The sequence below is a fragment of the Eumetopias jubatus genome, unplaced genomic scaffold (genome assembly GCF_037043125.1).
Source record: "Eumetopias jubatus isolate StellerSeaLion01/CBP00866 unplaced genomic scaffold, mEumJub1_p1.0 scaffold_7, whole genome shotgun sequence".
Taxonomy (NCBI): domain Eukaryota; kingdom Metazoa; phylum Chordata; class Mammalia; order Carnivora; family Otariidae; genus Eumetopias; species Eumetopias jubatus.
Genome location: NW_028274813.1, coordinates 105,502,799 through 105,521,210, shown reverse-complemented (window position 1 = coordinate 105,521,210; position 18,412 = coordinate 105,502,799). Strand labels below are relative to the sequence as shown.

Below are 18,412 nucleotides of genomic sequence, written 5' to 3'. Positions count from 1 at the left end.
CTTTTTAAAAGCTCCCAGTGGCAGCAAAATTCTGAGAATTCTATATGAAGAAAATGATGAATCTGAGGTGGAAATTATTCATGTTACATCCCCTATGTTGGAAACAAGGAGGGCAGATTCATTCCGTTATCCTAAAACAGGTACTATATTTCATTGACATTTATATTTGCTCATTTCTACTTTCCAAACAAGATTCTCTCTGCAATCATCCAGAGGTATGGTCAACATTAGTCATTTACAGCCTTAGTAAAGGTAGGTGATTCGTTAAGTATCACTGAAGTAGATTTCTTAATTATAGGCTGATCTTATTTAATTCTTTTCAAAGGTTGGGAAGTATACAAAGCTGGTGACTTCAAGGAATGAAAAAAGAGGAGTTTTTGCTAGGAAGTAAAGATTTTTAAGGGATTGTGTTCTTAATAAGTCAGTAATTTTTTTCTATTTTGCTGTTAACATTTCAATTACAAAATGATACAGAATTTTATTTATTTCATATTGACTCTTGGTGTTTTCTAGTCTCTCTCTTTTTTTTTTTTTGATACTAATGTTGAGAGTTATGAATTTGAGTTGGAGTTCTGAGATTCTTATACAGTAAAGCCCTGACTCTACAATATTCCTGACTTAACTAAAGTATAAAGGGGATTGATCTAGCAAAATTAGTTTGAATAATTTTGATTATTCATTACTATTCATGTCTCTTTCTAAAGGCACAGCAAATCCAAAAGTCACCTTTAAGATGTCAGAAATAATGATTGATGCTGAAGGAAGGGTAAGTATAAAATGTTGAGTTGACTTTTTGTGTCACTTAACTAGTCAGTCTAGTAGATATCTTAGGTATTCTTTTTATTTTTTTATTTTATATTTTATTTTTAAAGATTTTATTTATTTGACAGAGAGATAGAGAAAGAGCACAGATAGGCAGAGTGGCAGGCAGAGGGAGAGGGAGAAGCAGGCTCTCCGCTGAGCAGGGAGCCCGATGCGGGGCTCAATCCCAGGACCCTGGGATCATGACCTGAGCCAAAGGCAGACGCTTAATGACTGAGCCACCCAGGCTCCCCTAGATATACTTTTTAATTTTTTGAACTTATTTAACTTGCTGAGGTATCTGTGGACCATGCTTTGGAAACTTTTTGCTGGTTCCCAAGATAAGAATATAGGGATGTGCATATTTACCACTCCTTTCCAAAAGTTTTTCCTCTTTGCCATTGTTAATTCTTCAGATCAATATTTTAAAAATAGCAGTCATTGACTAGTGACTTACCTTCTGTGTTGGATGTCCCACATTTCTCTTGTATTGCTGCTTTCCATTTGGATAATCGAATGCTTATAAGCTGACTGCACACAAGATGAATTAAAAAATAGTCTTCTTGGGGCACCTGGGTGGTTCTGTCGGTTAAGCATCTGACTCTTGATCTCATACCAAGTCTTGATATCAGGGCAGTGAGTCAAGCCCTGCACTGAGCTCCATGCTGGGTATGGAGCCTACTTAAAAAACAAAAACAAAACAAAACAAAAACCCAGTCTTCTCTGCTAGACTTTTTTTAACAGCTTTATTGAGATATAATTCACATACAATACAATTCACTTTTTTAAAGTTTTAGAATGGCTTTTAGTATATTAACAGAATTATGCAACCATTACCACAATTTTAGAACATTTTCATCACCCCAGAAGAAACCCCACATCCCTTAATCATCACCCTCCAACCTTTATATGTCCCTTGGCACCGGGCAGCCATTGATCTACTTTCTGTCTGTAGCTTTGCCTATTCTGGACACTTCATATAAATGGAATCATACAGTATCTAGTCTGTTTTCTTTTACCTAGCATCATGTCTTCAAGCTCCATCTATATTGCACCATGTATCAGCACTATTTTGCCTTTTTTTTTAAGTTTTTATTTATTTTTTTAAATAATCTCTACACCCAACATGGGCCTCAAACTCACAACCCTGAGAGTCGCATGCTCTTCCGACTGAGCCAGCCAAGCGCCCCAGCACTTACTTGCTTTTTATCACCCCGTAATATTCCATTGTGTGGCTATACCACATTTTATTTACCCACATATCAGTTACAGACAATTAGGGTGTTCCACCTTTTGGCTGTTATGAATAATGCAACCATGAATCTGTGTGTATGTTTTCACTTCTCTTGATAGATACCAAGAAGTGGAATTGTTCAGTCATCTGGTAGCTCCATGTTTAACCTTTTGAGGAACTACCAGACTGTTTGCCCAAAATGGTTACACTATTTTACATTCCCATTGTGTGAGGTTTCCAGTCTCCACATCCTCATCAGCACTTCTATTGTTTGTCTTATTTATTATAGCCATCCTAGTAAGTTTGAAGTTGTATCTCATTGTGATTTTGACTTAAATTTTCTTGATGGCTAATGACGACCATCTTTTCATGTGCTTATTGGCCATTAGGTAGATCTTTGTTGAGAATTATCTATTCAGATCCTTTGCCTTTTTTTAAAAAACTTACTTTTTTGGGTGCCTGGGTGGCTCAGTTGGTTAAGCGTCTGCCTTCGGCTCAGGTCATGATCTCAGGTTCCCGGGATCGAGCTCCATATCAGGCTCCCTGCTCAGCAGGGAGTCTGCTTCTCCCCCTCCCTCTGCCTCTGCTCCTCCCCGCACTCATGCTCTCTCTCAAATAAATAAAATCTTTAAAAATAAATAAACAGACAAACTTTTTTGTGTTGGCTAGATTTTTAAAGGAAAAAAGTTTGCTTACTTAGGGCCATTTCACTAATATATTACACAAATCATATTTTAGGCTAAAATATAGGGAACTAGGGATTATTATTTTTCTTTGATAACTAGGGTCTAAATAAAGTGATTAAAACCTGTTTTTACCAGTTACTAGCAAGAGCTCTGTTAGTATATATAAACTCATGGGAAAAGACTTTTAGACTGTGCTAATTTTTGTGCTTAGAATATTTTTAGGCATGAAGAGCACGCCAGTGTAGGTAACCCATAACTTACTTCTGGTTTTGCTGTATCTCTCATGCCTTTTTAAATATCTTAAGTCTGAAAAAATGTCATGCTGTTGAAGGTGATGATTTAGGTAGACTAGTAAACTAGTTACTGATCTAAATCTTCTGTAACTCGATTCCTTTTTTCTTTTTTAATAGATTATCGATGTCATAGATAAGGAACTAATTCAACCTTTTGAGATTCTGTTTGAAGGAGTTGAATATATTGCCAGAGCTGGATGGACTCCAGAGGGAAAATAGTGCGTATGTTAAATTGTCACTTCTTTATAAGTAATTTAGAATCTAGAACTTTAGAAATGTTTATGTTACTAGGCTTGCCCTTCAGTTGGAGATGCCTTCACATGCAGATTTGCAGAGTATTTATTTCTGCACAGAGAATTTTTCCTGAGCTAAGTGGGCTTGCGGATTTGTAATTCTGTAAGTATAGGGGCATTGCATTTTCATTCTGTCTGTTACATATCCAGTCATGGTTTCAGTGTTTTTTTGTGGTTAAATTGTATGACTTTAGGGCTCACATATAAGGATGTCTATATTTTTTTATTACATAATTTAAGCAAAACTTTTTGTAGAGTTTTATGTGAAGGTGATTACATATAGTTCCTAAGGTAGACAACAGGAGTTTCACAAGGCCACAAATTGTTGACACTAAGGGGAAAGAACAATTTCATAGGTCATTTGTGGTTTTAGGAGTTTAAAGAAAACCACTTTTAAAAAAACTCTATTCAAGCCTAACTTTAAAAAATAGGTATAGAATAAGCTAATACTTTTAATTAGCCATTTGTAAATGATAATTTAACATCTACTAAAGCAATTCTTTAATTGTGATTACAGAAATAATAGATGGGTACTAGAGGAGAGAGTAGGGGAATATTCATTTTCTGAGAGATGGCTTTATTTTTGGTGCTTTTTTGTTTGTTTGTTTAAATAGTGCTTGGTCCATTCTACTAGATCGCTCCCAAACTCGCCTACAGATAGTGTTGATCTCACCTGAATTATTTATCCCAGTAGAAGATGATGCCATGGAAAGACAGAGACTCATCGAGTCGGTGCCTGACTCCGTGACACCACTAATTATCTATGAAGAAACAACAGACATCTGGATAAATGTATGTATGCTTTCCTGTACTCGATTATATATTTTCTCAGAATGCTAAAGCAAGTGAAGTTTTATAGCAAACTATCCAAACGAATTTTTAAATTCAGAGTAACCAGGAACATTATTTGCTTAGTTTGAACATTTCAAATTGGAATGTTTGTAGATAGAAAGTAGATGTCATTGAAATGACATCTCCTTGGTTGCAAATTTGCCCTTGTTCCTGGACACATCACGTATTGAAAAACAGCCTCATCAGTGCCTCTTAAGAGGACCTCAGTAGAAGTCTAGAAGAGACTTTCTCTTTTAAGTTGGCAAACTGTACCAAAATTTACCAGTTGGGATTGAGTTTTTCCTTTTCCAATTTAGTGGAAAAAACTTAAACAACGTACAAAATAAATAAAGCCAGATCACTCCCTGGCTGAGTACAGGCTTTATATGATTCACCCTTCAACTGTTAGAATATTTCTCTTTGGAAAAGAAAAGTAATAAGATTTTGGATAAGAATAAGTAGTAGGATTCTGTAAATAAGATTTGTATCATTAAAGCTCATGCCATGTTTCAAAGGATTATAGAGATGAGTAAGAAAAAGTTTTTGGTCGTATTTTTCTTTTTTCACCATTTGGGAACATTTATTTCTCAATGGATGAAGTCTATGACTAAAGTGAGATAAATCTGAAAGGACCAGACAAAATCTGTATTGTAAATACACAGTACCCCCTAGCACTGACAGTTATTTATGTTTCAGAATGTATTTATCAAGTAATTCTTCTTTCTCTAACTTAATTGAATTGTTTATGTAGTATTTTCATTAATGTGTATAGTAAATTAAGCTATTCATTTTACAGATCCATGACATCTTTCATGTTTTTCCCCAAAGTCATGAAGATGAAATTGAATTTATTTTTGCCTCTGAATGCAAAACAGGTTTCCGTCATTTATACAAAATCACATCCATTTTAAAGGAGAGCAAATATAAACGATCCAGTGGTGGGCTGCCTGCCCCAAGTAAGAAATCCTTTTTTATTTAGAAAAAATATATATATATATGTTGGGGGCGGAAACTGGGAGGGGCAAGGTAATATAATGTCTCTTTTGTATACTTTATATCCATTATAAGCATCGGTTCTTCATTAAACTTAATACATAAGTTAAGCTAGAATATAAATACATATGTGAAATCATAGGACAAAGTTCTTGATGGATATGTAAGAAACTATTAATAGTGAGTAATCTCTGGGAATGGAATTACTTGTTTTTGCTTTCTACTTTTGCCTTGACTGTAATTTTTAATTTGTTTAAAGTGAGCCCAAGTCATATTTAGATTTAAAAAGCTGTTTTTAAAATGTTATTTGGTTATTAGATATTTTTACATCCTAGTTTTGTTTTGTTTTACATATTATGTTTTTTTTTTTTTAAGATTATGTATTTATGAGAGAGAGCACCAGTGTGAGGGAGAGAGCACGAGTCAGGGGGAGGAGCAGAAGGAGAGGGAGAAGCAGACTCCCTGCTGAGCAGGGAGCCCAACATGGGGCTCCATCCCAGAACCCTGAGATCATGACCTGAGCAGAAATCAAGAGTTGGCTGCTTAACTGACTGAGCCACCCAGGCACCCCTCCTATTTTTTTTTGTTTAATACTGTCTGCATCTACACTGAAGTTAATATGGTTATAGCTCTTCAGATTGATATAATTATGCTGTCCAAAGTGAAATCAAATATTGTATTAGCTGGAGTTAATTTCTCTCTAAAAAGTGATGGTTTTCCTTCTGGGAAATGTAATAACAGAATGGATATGTAAGCCTAGAAAAAGTGAAATGATATATCCAATAATTCTCCTGTTTGTGTTTTTGTTTTTTTATTTGAGTTATAGTTTCCTACTTTAATAATAAAGAGTTTGTTTTGGAATGGTAGGCACTTTATGATAATGTTATATGCTTAACTGCCATTTGGGACATAACAGACTCAATAGCCATTTTTTTAAATTGTGGCAAAATATACACAAAACCTACCATTTTAACTATTTCAGTGTACTGTTTAGTCGCATTAAGTATGTTTCTATTGTTAGGCAACCATAACTACCATCTACCTCCAGAACTTTTTTCATCTTCCAGAACTGAAACTGTGCCGTAAATATTACCCGGTTTAGCTTATTGCTCCCTCCCCTCAACCGCTGACAACTACTTTCTGTCTCTGATTTTGACTACTCTAGATATTTCATATAAGTGGAATTATACAGTATTTGCCCTTTTATGTCTAACTTACTTCACTTTGCATAATGTCCTCAAGTTTTATCCATATCATAGCATATGTGAGAATGTCCTTCCTTTTTAAGGCTGAATAAATTCAACTGTGTGTATAGACCACATTGTGTCTTCCATTCGTCTGTCTACAGACACTTGGGTTCCTTCCACATTTTGGCTATTGTGACTAATACTGCTATGAACATGGGTGTACAGATACCTGTTTTGAGACCCTGCTTTCAGTTCTTTTGGGTGTATACCCAGAAGTAAAATTACTGGATCATATGGCAATTCTATTTTTTAATATTTTGAGGAACCACCATACTCTTTTCTGTGGCAGCGGCACCATTTTATATTCCCATTAGCAGTGCGCAAGGGCTCCAGTTCATCAACGTCCTTGTCAACACTTTTTATTTTCTGTGTGGTTTGTTTATTTGTATGTTTGTTTGGATATAGCCATCCTAGTGAAGTGTTATGCCATTGTGCCTTTGATTTGCATTTCCCTAATGACTAGTAACATTGTACATCTTTTCATGTGTTATTATCCATTTGTATATCTTCTTTGGAGAAGTGTCTGTTTGAATCCTTTGGCAACTTTTCAAGTGGGTTGCATGTTTTTCTCAGCGGGGCCTTTTAAATATCATTCTTATTTGGGAAACATGAGCTACATCTTTCAACTGACAAAATAAATACTGCCTATGACTCTGTTCCTTTACTTAGCCTAATTTTTTTAAGGCAGACTAGATCTTGTATATCCAAGATGAAGAATTTCTTCCTTGAGAGCCTTAGTTTAACTTGACCCTTGGGTGAAATTGCCCTTACCAGCTCCTCTGTTGTTGATAAATTAAAGCCACTTATGAAATTCCAGAAATTTTACTGCACAAGCAGGGGGAGGGGCTGGGGGAGAGGGAGAAGCAGGCTGCGCACCGAGCAGGGAACCCAGTGCAGGACTCAATCCCAGGAACCTGGCATCATGACCTGAGCAGACGCTTAACCAACTGAGCCACCTTGGCGCCCTCCAGAAATTTTAGTGATGACTGGTCAGAGAGCTGTGAATAGTACATAATTAACTAAAACAATATTTGGGGAACAGTAATACAATGTTGGTAACTTAAAATCATATACTCCTGTTGAAGAGGGTAGGACGTTAACATTCATCCCTGAGGCCTAGCCTCTCTGTTTCCTCTCAGTGTCTCTTTCTGGACCCCTCAGTTTATCTGCCTCTTCTTTCCCTTCCCCTCCTTTCTTCCTAGACTTTCTTGCTCCACATCTTTTTCCTTGATATCTACTTCTTCTTCCTCCTCCCTCTTCTTCCTCAAGTGGCTATAATGTGAAACAATTAGTACTTGTTATATATATATATTAAGTAGTAGTTTCTGGACATAAAATTTAAAGGGCTAAGTTGAATTTTTGTGTCTTAAGAAAAAATAAACTTTTTTAACCTTACGGGGACCCTAGTTAAGACCCTGTGCCATCTTATCATCTGTCCCCAGCTGTCTCTTCCCACAGTACTACTAGGCAAAGAGAAATGGTTTCCATATTTTAACCTCCTCCTTCAGCCACTGGCCACCGGGAGTTTTCTTTACCCAGACAGAATCTCATAAAGACAAATGGGGCATGTTGGCATTTACTGTGGTAATACCCAGTTTATTTTTTGGCAGATGAAGAACAATTGTATAAAAATTTTTCTTTTGTGGCGTTTTAAGTAGTTTGTTGCATTTCTAGGGGAAATGCCTTGTCAACCCATTAGACTTCTAGGTCTAGGAATACAGTTGTTTTTGAGTTCTTTTCTGGCTTTGCCATCAGAATCTGTTTTGCTGTTTTTACTTGATTTACATGGATCCCTCCACCATTATTCCATTGTATTGTGAAGACTCATAACTTGGAATTTTTTTAACTGTAGACTTTTTAAAAATTAAGGTGAAATTCACATAACATTAAATTAACCACTTTAAAATGAACATTTTAAACATTTTATTTCTTTAAGATTTATTTATTTATGGGTGGGGAGGGACGGAGGGAGATGGAGAGAATCTCAAGCAGACTCAGTGCCCACTGAGTGCAGAGCCTGTCTCGGGGCTCAGTCTCACAACCCTGAGATCATGACCTGAGCTGAAATCAAGAGTCGGATGCTTAACCGACTGACCATCCAGGTGCCCCTTGAACAAACATTTTAAAATGAATAGTGGCAGGGCACCTGGCTGGCTTAGTTGGTGGAGCATATGATTCTTGATCTCAGGGTCTTGAGTTCGAGCCTCACGTTAGGTGTAGAGATTACTTTTTAAAAAAAATTTTTTAATTAAAACATTAAGAAAAATAAGATAAACAGTGGCATTTAGTACATTCACAGTGTTGTGCAGTCAGCACCCATGCTTAGTTTCAAAACATTTTCATTACCCCAGATATAACTTAAATTGTTTAATGTGCTTTTGGAAAAAAGAGGTTTAGAGTAATGTTCTTCATTGTTTCATTTGCTTATAGTCTCATACAGAGTGCTGAATGATAACTATGTTTATCTTTAGGTGATTTCAAGTGTCCTGTCAAAGAGGAAATAGCAATTACCAGTGGTGAATGGGAAGTTCTTGGCCGGCATGGATCTAATGTATGCTCTTTTATTCTACTGATCTGTTTGGTCAACATTTGCTGTGTTTATGCAGTACAAAAAAGCTGTAGGACAACTTTATATGACCCCAGTGATTTGACGGTATTAAGTTAGGGCCTACAAGAACTCAAGTTTTAGAAAGGAAGAATCTTAGTTTAAATTACAAATCACCCGTTTTATAGCCCTGATATTAGATGTGTTCTGGTTACTTAAGTTCATCATTTTCAAGTATAGTGTTTCTGCTTAATAAGGAAAGGGCTGGTCCATATTTTCTGAGTCTAAAAGTTGTGAGTTGGGATATTGTTTGAAAATTATTTTTATATCTCTTATAGACTGCTCATGTCATTTCTATATTAGAACTTGCATTTACTACTTCTGAGATAGTGATTCTCTTTCACTTACCTGTTTATCTTATCTCACAAATTTAAAGTTTTATCCACCGCCTTCAAAAAGTGGTGGACATATATACAGAGTGTAGGTTGATATGGAAAAGGAGGAAAATCCACCCTCCTTCCTCTTAGCATGTGGCCTTCTGTAGCAATTCAGTGAATTTGAATTTTTTTTTCTTTTGCCTTTCATAGTATCTTGTGTTTCTTTGAACTTTCATTTAGGTGGTCAGTTTCCTGAGAGCTCTAAGAACTCCATTCTTTATGTGTGTGATACATTCAGTTAAGTTGATGTATGCTACCAGGATTTAGGGAGGTCTTTGATTTCCTCAAATTGATTTGGAGATTTATTAAAGGATTAGGCGTACTGGCTGCTATAGAAGTCACTTATAGTCCCCAAGGTGGTTAAAGAGAAAAAGTGAAGATCCGGGTCTCAGGTTTGGTTTTGTTGGTAAAAACTTTAGAATATCATAGGTAACCGTTAAAGTCTAATTTCCACTGAGCGTTTCACGTGGCCTTCTGGTTATATATATCCAAATATATTTTTTCTGTTTAGGGACCTTGGATGTTATTGTCATTTGAGAAGAATCTTACTGTGCAATTCCAAGTTCTGATAACAAAAAATTACACTATTATAAAGTTCCTGCTTGTGTAATGTTTGGATAATACTGAGGGAACCCACAGAATTGTATTTACGCAGATCTGAATCTTATTTCAGCAACCTAAATGTCTGTTACTTGCAGTTATGTGCATCAGTTTTCTTCTTTCTTTATGTCATGCTTATATAATGTGTTTGTGCCTCTCTTTCTTACTCTTTCATATCCCTCTATCCTGGCCTTATTTTTTTTAAGTTAACCTTTTCCTTCTCTGCTTTTGTCAGTGACCTTGTTCCCACCCAAAGATTTTTAATGGCAATAATTGGGTAAAGCTTTGAGACCTTTTTTTTAAGATTTATTTATTTATTTATTTGACAGAGAGAGACACAGCGAGAGAGGGAACACAAGCAGGGGGAGTGGGAGAGGGAGAAGCAGGCTGCCCGCCAAGCAGGGATCCTGATGAGGGGCTCAATCCCAGGACCCTGGGATCATGACCTGAGCTGAAGGCAGACTCTTAATGACTGAGTCACCCAGGTGCCCTGAGCTTTGAAGCTTTTAAGCCCATGTGCTCCTCACTATTGGGGAGTGGTTCTCAAAGTATGGTCCTTGGACCAGCTGTACAGCTGGGAACATTTTAGAAATGTAAATTATTGGGCCCACCCCAGACCTTCTCAATCAGAAATTCTGGTGTCAGAACCCAGCAATCTGTTTAACAAACCCCTCAAGGTGATTCTGATACTTGTGTTTAATAAAGTAGTTACATGAAACAAAGAAAAGAGCCTTTAAATCAGGGATAAGAAATTAACCAGTTATTTCTTCAGTTTTGAAAGGCCTGACTCCCAGCTGCTAGGTCAAGAGCAGAACCTATCCTAACCTTTTGTGCAGATTAACACATACCTGTGAAACTTCATGAATGTTTGTCCTGGCATTTCCTCTCACTTGTATCCTTTCTGTATATGTCATGAGGGCCTACTTAATCTCAACCCTGTTTATTTCTGTACCTGTGTATGCTAAAAAATATTTAATAATGAAGAAACAGCTTCGTGGAGATAATGTGGCATTTAAAAATACTTGCCTCTAGAAATGTATCTATGTTTTCTTTGCTGTGCAAAAAAATTTAAATTTCATTAAGCACTGAGTAGCCTGGTAGAAGACTTTTTTAAAGGGACAATAAAGCCATTTATTTAGACTCCTACTGTAATTTGTGAAGAATATTAAATGAATTCAGCTGTGAGTTTACTTACAGTTTTTTTTGAGTTCTGAATGAAGACTTAAAAGATCTTATCCATACTTATTTATAAACTATACCAGTATTGAAACTGTAATTGAGTTCAGTTATTTCCCAACCCAGTAGATAAAATACTTTTGCAAGTTTGTACCAAAGACCAAAAAAGTACTGCCTAAGATAATACTGCACTGAGAAATACACAGGATTCTAAAATTAGACTCTAAGTGTGCGTGAATGGTTGACCTCAGCCGCAATATAGGTATGTTTTTTCCCTGTAAAATGTTGTCGTTTTAATGAAATAATTCTTTTTTTTAATTTTTTTTAAGATTTTATTTATTTATTTGAGAGAGAGAATGAGATAGAGAGAGAGCATGAGGGGGGGAGGGTCCGAGGGAGAAGCAGACTCCCTGCTGAGCAGGGAGTCCGATGTGGGACTCGATCCTGGGACTCCAGAATCATGACCTGAGCCAAAGGCAGTCACTTAACCAACCGAGCCACTCAGGCGCCCTTAATGAAATAATTCTTGCATTTTAAGAAAAGCCCACATTTCAGTCATATAGGAAACTAACAATAGCATGCAATTCAAGTGTCCTTTTTCCTTGTGGACAAGATCTATTCTTAGGTAAAAGTCATAAGCAAAACCAACTCAGGTTTATTAACATTGGTGGCAAAATGTTTTAAGAGGCACAAGTCAAAGGGTGACTCAAATGATTCTATTTAAAATTGGGAATTGTTTGTTGAATTACTAGCCTGGCCAAGGTCCTACTAGCACTGATTTTTCTGTTGTTTTTTTCTGACAGATCCAGGTTGATGAAGTCAGGAAGCTGGTATATTTTGAAGGCACCAAGGACTCTCCTTTGGAGCATCACCTATACGTGGTCAGTTATGTAAACCCTGGAGAGGTGACAAGGCTGACTGACCGTGGCTATTCCCACTCTTGCTGCATCAGTCAGGTATTAGTCCCTGTTGGAAAAGAGTTTCCTATCATATAAAAGACCTTCGGCTGTAATACTCCTTTAGAGTAATGTGAAAATCAGTGAAATTGGCCTGCTGAAGTCTGATTCTCTGAGAAAAAACTTTAAAAAGTCTACTCTTTATTTTTTTTTTTTTAAGATTTTATCTATTTATTTGAGAGAGAGAGCCAAAGAGTACACACAAGCAGGGGGGAGTGGGCAGAGAGAGAGTGAGAAGCAGGCTCTTGGCTGAGCAGGAAGTCCGATGCGATGCAGGGCTTGATGTGGGGCTTGATGTGGGGCTTGATTCAGGGCTCAATGCAGGGCTCGATCCCAGGACCCTGAGATCTCGACCTGAGCCAAAGGCAGATGCTTAACCAACTGAGCCACTCAGGCTCCCCTAAAAAGTCTACTCTTTATTTTTCTTTTTCTAAAGATTTTATTTATTTATTTGAGAGAGAGCACACGCATGAGCAGGGGGGAGGGTCAGAGGCTGAGGGAGAAGCAGATTCCCCACTGAGCAGGGAAACCTACACAGGGCTCGATCCCAGGACCCTGGGATCGTGACCTGAGCTGAAGGCAGACCCTTAATCAACTGAGCCACTCAGGCGCCCTAGTCTACTTTTAACTTTAGCATTGTATATGGACGTAAATGGTCAGACTCTTAACCATACTCCTGCTCTAGCACCAGCACAGATGTAGCACCTTTTTTTACTTTTCCACAGGGAAAAAGTAATTGTTTCTCCTTTCTCTAGCATTGTGACTTCTTTATAAGTAAGTATAGTAACCAGAAGAATCCACACTGTGTGTCCCTTTACAAGCTTTCAAGTCCTGAAGATGACCCAACTTACAAAACAAAGGAATTTTGGGCCACCATTTTGGATTCAGCAGGTACTCATTTCCCTGAACCTGATTTTAAGTAGAATTAGTACATAAGTGCACTAAATCTGTTTCATAGATCCACATTTCTCATCTCTTACCACCACTTGTCCCTGAGCTGCTAAGTTCCTGATTAATCCCACCCTTTCTATTCTATCAACCACCAGATAAGATGGGTTACCTCCCATTCCAGGCAGGAGCAGGTCTGGAAGGCCTTTTTGAAGTTTTTTAATTTGATTTAAGTTTTTACTTAAGCAGTCTTTACACCCAATGTGGGGCTTAAACTCATGACCCCTAGATCAAGAGTCGCACGCTCTTCCAACTGAGCCAGCCAGATGCCCCTGGAGGGCCTTTTTGAAAATAAGCATAAAATAGTCACAGTATCAGCTAAGAAATGATTTGTTCACATGTTTGGGTAATTTCCCAGATAAACAGATGAGGATAATGTACATAGAACTAGTAAGACTGAGCAGGGAAGCTGAAGCTTTAGGGAATAACTAGCTGGTAGCTTTCTTAACTTTTTAAAGCACTTACAGTGGTCATCTTAATGAAAGAACACTTGTTCTGTATGGGAGTGAAGAGCACTGTGAATTATCTATTTTTTAAGTGCTTGATTTCTTAAAAAAAATGGAGTAATTTTATGTATCTTTAATCCACTTTCTCCCCAAATCCTTTTTCCTGTTAAGTATTTTCACTCATGAATAACTGCTGAAGGGTTAAGAAATTAGTGCAAAACCACAGGGTATGTTCTAATGTCCACAAGTAGAATTTGTAATATGGTGATGATCTCTGCTGAAATTGTAACATTATCCAGTATACACAGACTCAGGATAAGTCTGTATAGCTTTGGTAAACCAAAGACTGATCATGACTTTCATTTTTTCTGGGTCCTGGTTAGGCTTATTCTGTAATGATCAGAAACAGATGTTTATTGAGCATCTGTTGTGAGCAAGTTAAATTGAGTTAAATTTGTGCTTCCAGTTTCTGATCAGGTATATGGCTTAACCATCATTAAGTTACACTGAACCAAGCACAAAGTATTTGTATAGTTCTGCATCTGAATACCTCCTAGGCTCCAAGGATTATTCAGAATATTGTGTATCTGCTTTTGAAATAATTAAATATATTCATTAGATTTTCTTTTTTAAAAGATAAATGTTCTTGCTTATCACCTGAAAGGGGGATGGTCATTTATTTGTGTGGGGGGGTTGTGGGTTTATGGTTTCTTTTCCTTGCTCTCAGATTGCAGAGTTCCCATAAGAACTCCTTTTACGTACTTTTTTTGTTATCTCCTCATAGGTCCTCTTCCTGACTACACCCCTCCAGAGATTTTCTCTTTTGAAAGTACTACTGGATTTACATTGTATGGGATGCTATACAAACCTCATGATCTACAGCCTGGAAAGAAGTACCCCACTGTGCTGTTCATATATGGTGGTCCTCAGGTGGGCATATTTACTTATTTTAATTTAATTTTATTTTAATTCCAGTGTAGTTAACATACAGTGTTATATTAGTTTAAGCAATTCTGTACATCACCCAGTGCTCATCACAACAACTGCACTCCTTAATCCCCATCATTTATTTCACCCATCCCCCCACCCACTTCTCAGGTGGGCATATTTATATACATAATGTGTGTGTGTGTGTGTGTGTGTGTGTGTGTGTATTTTTTAGATGATTTGTTTTTTAAATGTCTAGTTGTTCAAGTTAAGATTTGAGCATTGTTGGACCTCTGCTGTTCTTGACTCTGGCTTATGTTCTAATTCCTATTTAGAAGTTGGATTTTGTTACATGGCTAATTTAATAAATCAGTGTCAGTTTCTTAATTTACAGTAGGACTGAAATTGTCATGGGAATGGAATATTCATGTCAGTAGGTAAATGTGTTGTCTTTTATGTAAAGAAACTTGTTTGGGAAATGAAATTAAATAGTTAACTGTCTTGGTAAATAAAGAGTTTTAATAGATACTTTCAGAAGCCTTGGTAGCCTAATGAATTCCACCTTTTCATTCTAAGTCTATATCTCTCAAGCAGACTAGAATACTTTATCATCTAGTTAAGGCAACTGCTATACTACTATTTAGCATTGTAAGAAGTTTACACCTGGATTTTCCTTTTTCTGGATTAAATATGGGCATGTGAATATTAAGTAAATCCTGTTGACTATCAGAGTAAAGTATTTGGAGTAGGGGCATTGGTTAATTGGCACTTTTTAAAAATGTTTATTGATTATTTATCTTGTTGGGCCTTTGAAGAAATTAGAATATAATTATACCATTTTTATAATACAGCTCTTGACTCCGTAAATATCCTTCATAATTACATCCAGTTATTCAGTATCTGGAAATGTTAGATGCTAAAACATCCAAAAAATAGGGACCCGTGGCTGGCTCAGTCAGTAGAGCACATGACTCTTGATCTTGGCTCAGGGTCATGAGTTCAAGCTCCACTTTGGGTGTAGAGCTTACTTTAAAAATAGGAAAAAAAAGAAAAAGACGTCTGAAAAATAAAATAAAAGCAAAATAACTGCATAAGCCACAAAATCTCAGCAATGGCAATCATATATCAAGTTAAATCACTTTGCCATCGTTAAGTGTATTTTACAAACAAAACATAATTCACATTTGTATTATACTCATCTATACATAAATCATAAACAAAATTATAAACAGCTAAATTAGCCTTCTGTTAAAAACTTGAAGCCAAATCTTTGTAAACTTTAAAAAAAGTCTTGGGGCGCCTGGGTGGCTCAGTTGGTTAAAGTATCTGACTCTTGGTTTTGGCTCAGGTCATGATCTCAGGTTCATGAGATCAAGCCCTACCCTGTGTCTGGCTCCCTGCTCAGCAGGGAGTCTGCTTCTCTCCCTCTGCTCATGTGCTCGCTCTCTCTAAAATAAATAAATCCTTTTAAAAATAAAGGCTTAATACAAAGAAATGCAAGAGAGAAATTACAAGACACTCTCAGAAGTTTTACATATTTTCGTATATTATTTTGATAATAAGACTAAGTAAGAAGGATGTTTCTCCTTTCCAGTGAAGAAATGATATATGAGATATGTGACAAACACACTATAAAGACTAACTGGTTATGTAGATCTTTAAGACTATAGAACTCCTTTATATTACTCCTTATTACTAATTATGTTTAAAAAGCCACAGGGGGCGCCTGGGTGGCTCAGTAGGTTAAGTGTCTGTCTTTCGCTCAGGTCGTGATACCAGGGTCCTGGGATCAAGCTCCGCAACAGGCTTGCTGCTGGGCGGGGAGCCTGCTTCTCCCTCTCCCTCTGCACTTCCCCTGTTTGTGCTTGCTCTCTCTCTTTCAAATAAATAATAAATAAATAAAAATAAATTTTTGATTAAATCTTAATCAGTCTAAGAAATTATTATTTCTTGGTGTATGTTCAGGTCAAAGTGGGAATCTTGATTGGCAACAGTGTTACAGTTTGTAACATGGAGTGAATTACTTTGTCACTAACTGCAGCAATGTCTATAGTTGGACGAAAGTGAAATCCAAGAAAAGCAAATATTTCCGATTAAAGTCATCTTAGTTTTTTAAGCTCTTTATTGATAACAGCTGTATGTTTTAACAAATCCTTATGATGTTTCCTATGTGCTAGACACTTTTATAAATATAAATGTACAAGAAAGCAGACTAAGTGATAGCAGGACACAGGTTTTGAAGAACTGATACTGAAGGAGACTTCTGAATTCTCAGTGCCAAAGGGCATTATGTTTAAGTACCTTCCTCCGGAAGTAGCAGGCCTCTGGCTGTGAGGACACAAACACTGGCTCTTGGGAGAAATGTTCATATCAGGCAGTTGAGGTCACTTTTGTGTGTGACAACAGTTGAGGCCATTTTTGTGACAACCGACAACAGTAAAGTGTTTTTTTTTTTCTTTAAAGATTTATTTATTTGAGAGAGAGAGTGAGTGTGAGCACATGGGGGTTGCAGGGCAGAGGGAAAGGGAGAGAGAGTCCACAAGCAGACTCCCTGCTAAGTGCAGAGCCAGACATGGGGCTTGGTCCCAGGACCCTGAGACCAGGACCCGAGCAAAAACCAAGAGTTGGACACCCAACTGACTGTGCCACCCAGCCACCCTGAAGTAGCTTTCTTTAAATACTCATTTTTGTGTTCTATGCGTAGTACTTCTTTTTTCAGCTCTCTCCTTTTTTGCTCCTCCTCCTAAAAGAGAAAGGGAAAACACTATTAACTATACTGGAATTAAAATAAAAAATAGGGGCACCTGGGTGGCTCAGTCGTTAAGCATCTGCCTTCAGCTCAGGTCATAATCCCAGGGTCCTGGGATCGAACCCCACGTCGGGCTCCCTGATCAGCGGGAGGCCTGCTTCTCCCTCTCCCACTTTCCCTGCTTGTGTTTCCTCTCTTGCTGTCTCTCTCTGTAAAATAAATAAATAAAATCTTTTAAAAAATAAATAATAAATTTTTAAAAAAGAAAGGGAAAACAGCATTCTCCTATCTCCATTTTTCATTCATTCATTCAGCAAATAGTCATTGAGTTCCTACTATGTAACAGGTACTATTCTAGGCAGTGAGGATACCATAGTGAACAAATCAGACTAATGTCCCACCCTCATGGAGTTTAATGAGGAAAATAATAAATGACTAGACATATAAATGATACAATTTAATATAATGGATATGCTATGAATAATTATTGGGAAAGAGGATGGCAAAGAGGCTAAAATGGGAGTTCTGTTAAGAAGTTCAGGGAAGGTCTCAGAGGGTATGTAAGATGAGTGAACCACCTTAAAGACCTGAGGGAAGAACATTCCAGACAGAGGGAACAGTAAATGTCAAGGTCCTGGGGATTAGAATCAAGTTGGTGTAGTTGATAATAAGGTTAGAGTATAGTACACAAGCAGGGATTTGGTATGAGATGAGGTCAGAGAAAAAGCCAATGGCCAGATAATATAAGGTCTTAAAAGGCAATGGTAAGGATCTTAGAATAAGATCTAAACTCTTTACTATTAGAGGGAGCTAAGCTATAAAGTCTTATGTAATTTACATTTTAAAACCATCCCTCCGCTATTGTGTGAATAGACTGTAGGAGGACAAGAGTAGAAACAGGAAGACCAGTTTGGCAGTTGTTACAGAGGTACTGAATATCCAGAAATTCAAAAAGAGAAGATTCTCTACACATAGCACACACACCCCAGTTTATCCTAATAAATGCTCAGTATGTATTTACTGTATGAAGATGGTGTCGATTCTTATTTAAGTGGCTGATTTGGTTTTCCTGTTGGTTTCAGCCAAAAAAAACTTTTCATTTGTAGGGGGCTTGGGTGGCTCAGTCTGTTAAGTGTCCCACTCTTGGTTTCAGCTCAGGTCATGGTCTCACAGTTGTGAGATTGAGCCCTGCTTGTGAGATGGAGCCCTGCATAGATCTCCATGCTCACTGGGGAGTCTGCTTGGTATTC

At 37.2% G+C, this 18,412-nt stretch overlaps 1 protein-coding gene across 2 annotated transcripts in view; it reads left to right on the top strand.

Annotated features, from left to right (window-relative positions):
• The window catches only part of DPP8 (dipeptidyl peptidase 8), a 60,907-nt gene that overhangs the window by 30,180 nt on the left and 12,315 nt on the right, over positions 1 to 18,412 (top strand). For both annotated transcript variants that reach the window (XM_028100161.1, XM_088024861.1), the window contains 9 exons: positions 12 to 140; positions 705 to 766; positions 3,132 to 3,232; positions 3,922 to 4,099; positions 4,935 to 5,094; positions 8,850 to 8,929; positions 11,940 to 12,092; positions 12,848 to 12,983; positions 14,271 to 14,416. In XM_028100161.1, coding sequence (XP_027955962.1) covers positions 12 to 140; positions 705 to 766; positions 3,132 to 3,232; positions 3,922 to 4,099; positions 4,935 to 5,094; positions 8,850 to 8,929; positions 11,940 to 12,092; positions 12,848 to 12,983; positions 14,271 to 14,416 — 1,145 coding nt within the window. The remainder of the gene's footprint in view (positions 1 to 11; positions 141 to 704; positions 767 to 3,131; positions 3,233 to 3,921; positions 4,100 to 4,934; positions 5,095 to 8,849; positions 8,930 to 11,939; positions 12,093 to 12,847; positions 12,984 to 14,270; positions 14,417 to 18,412) is intronic.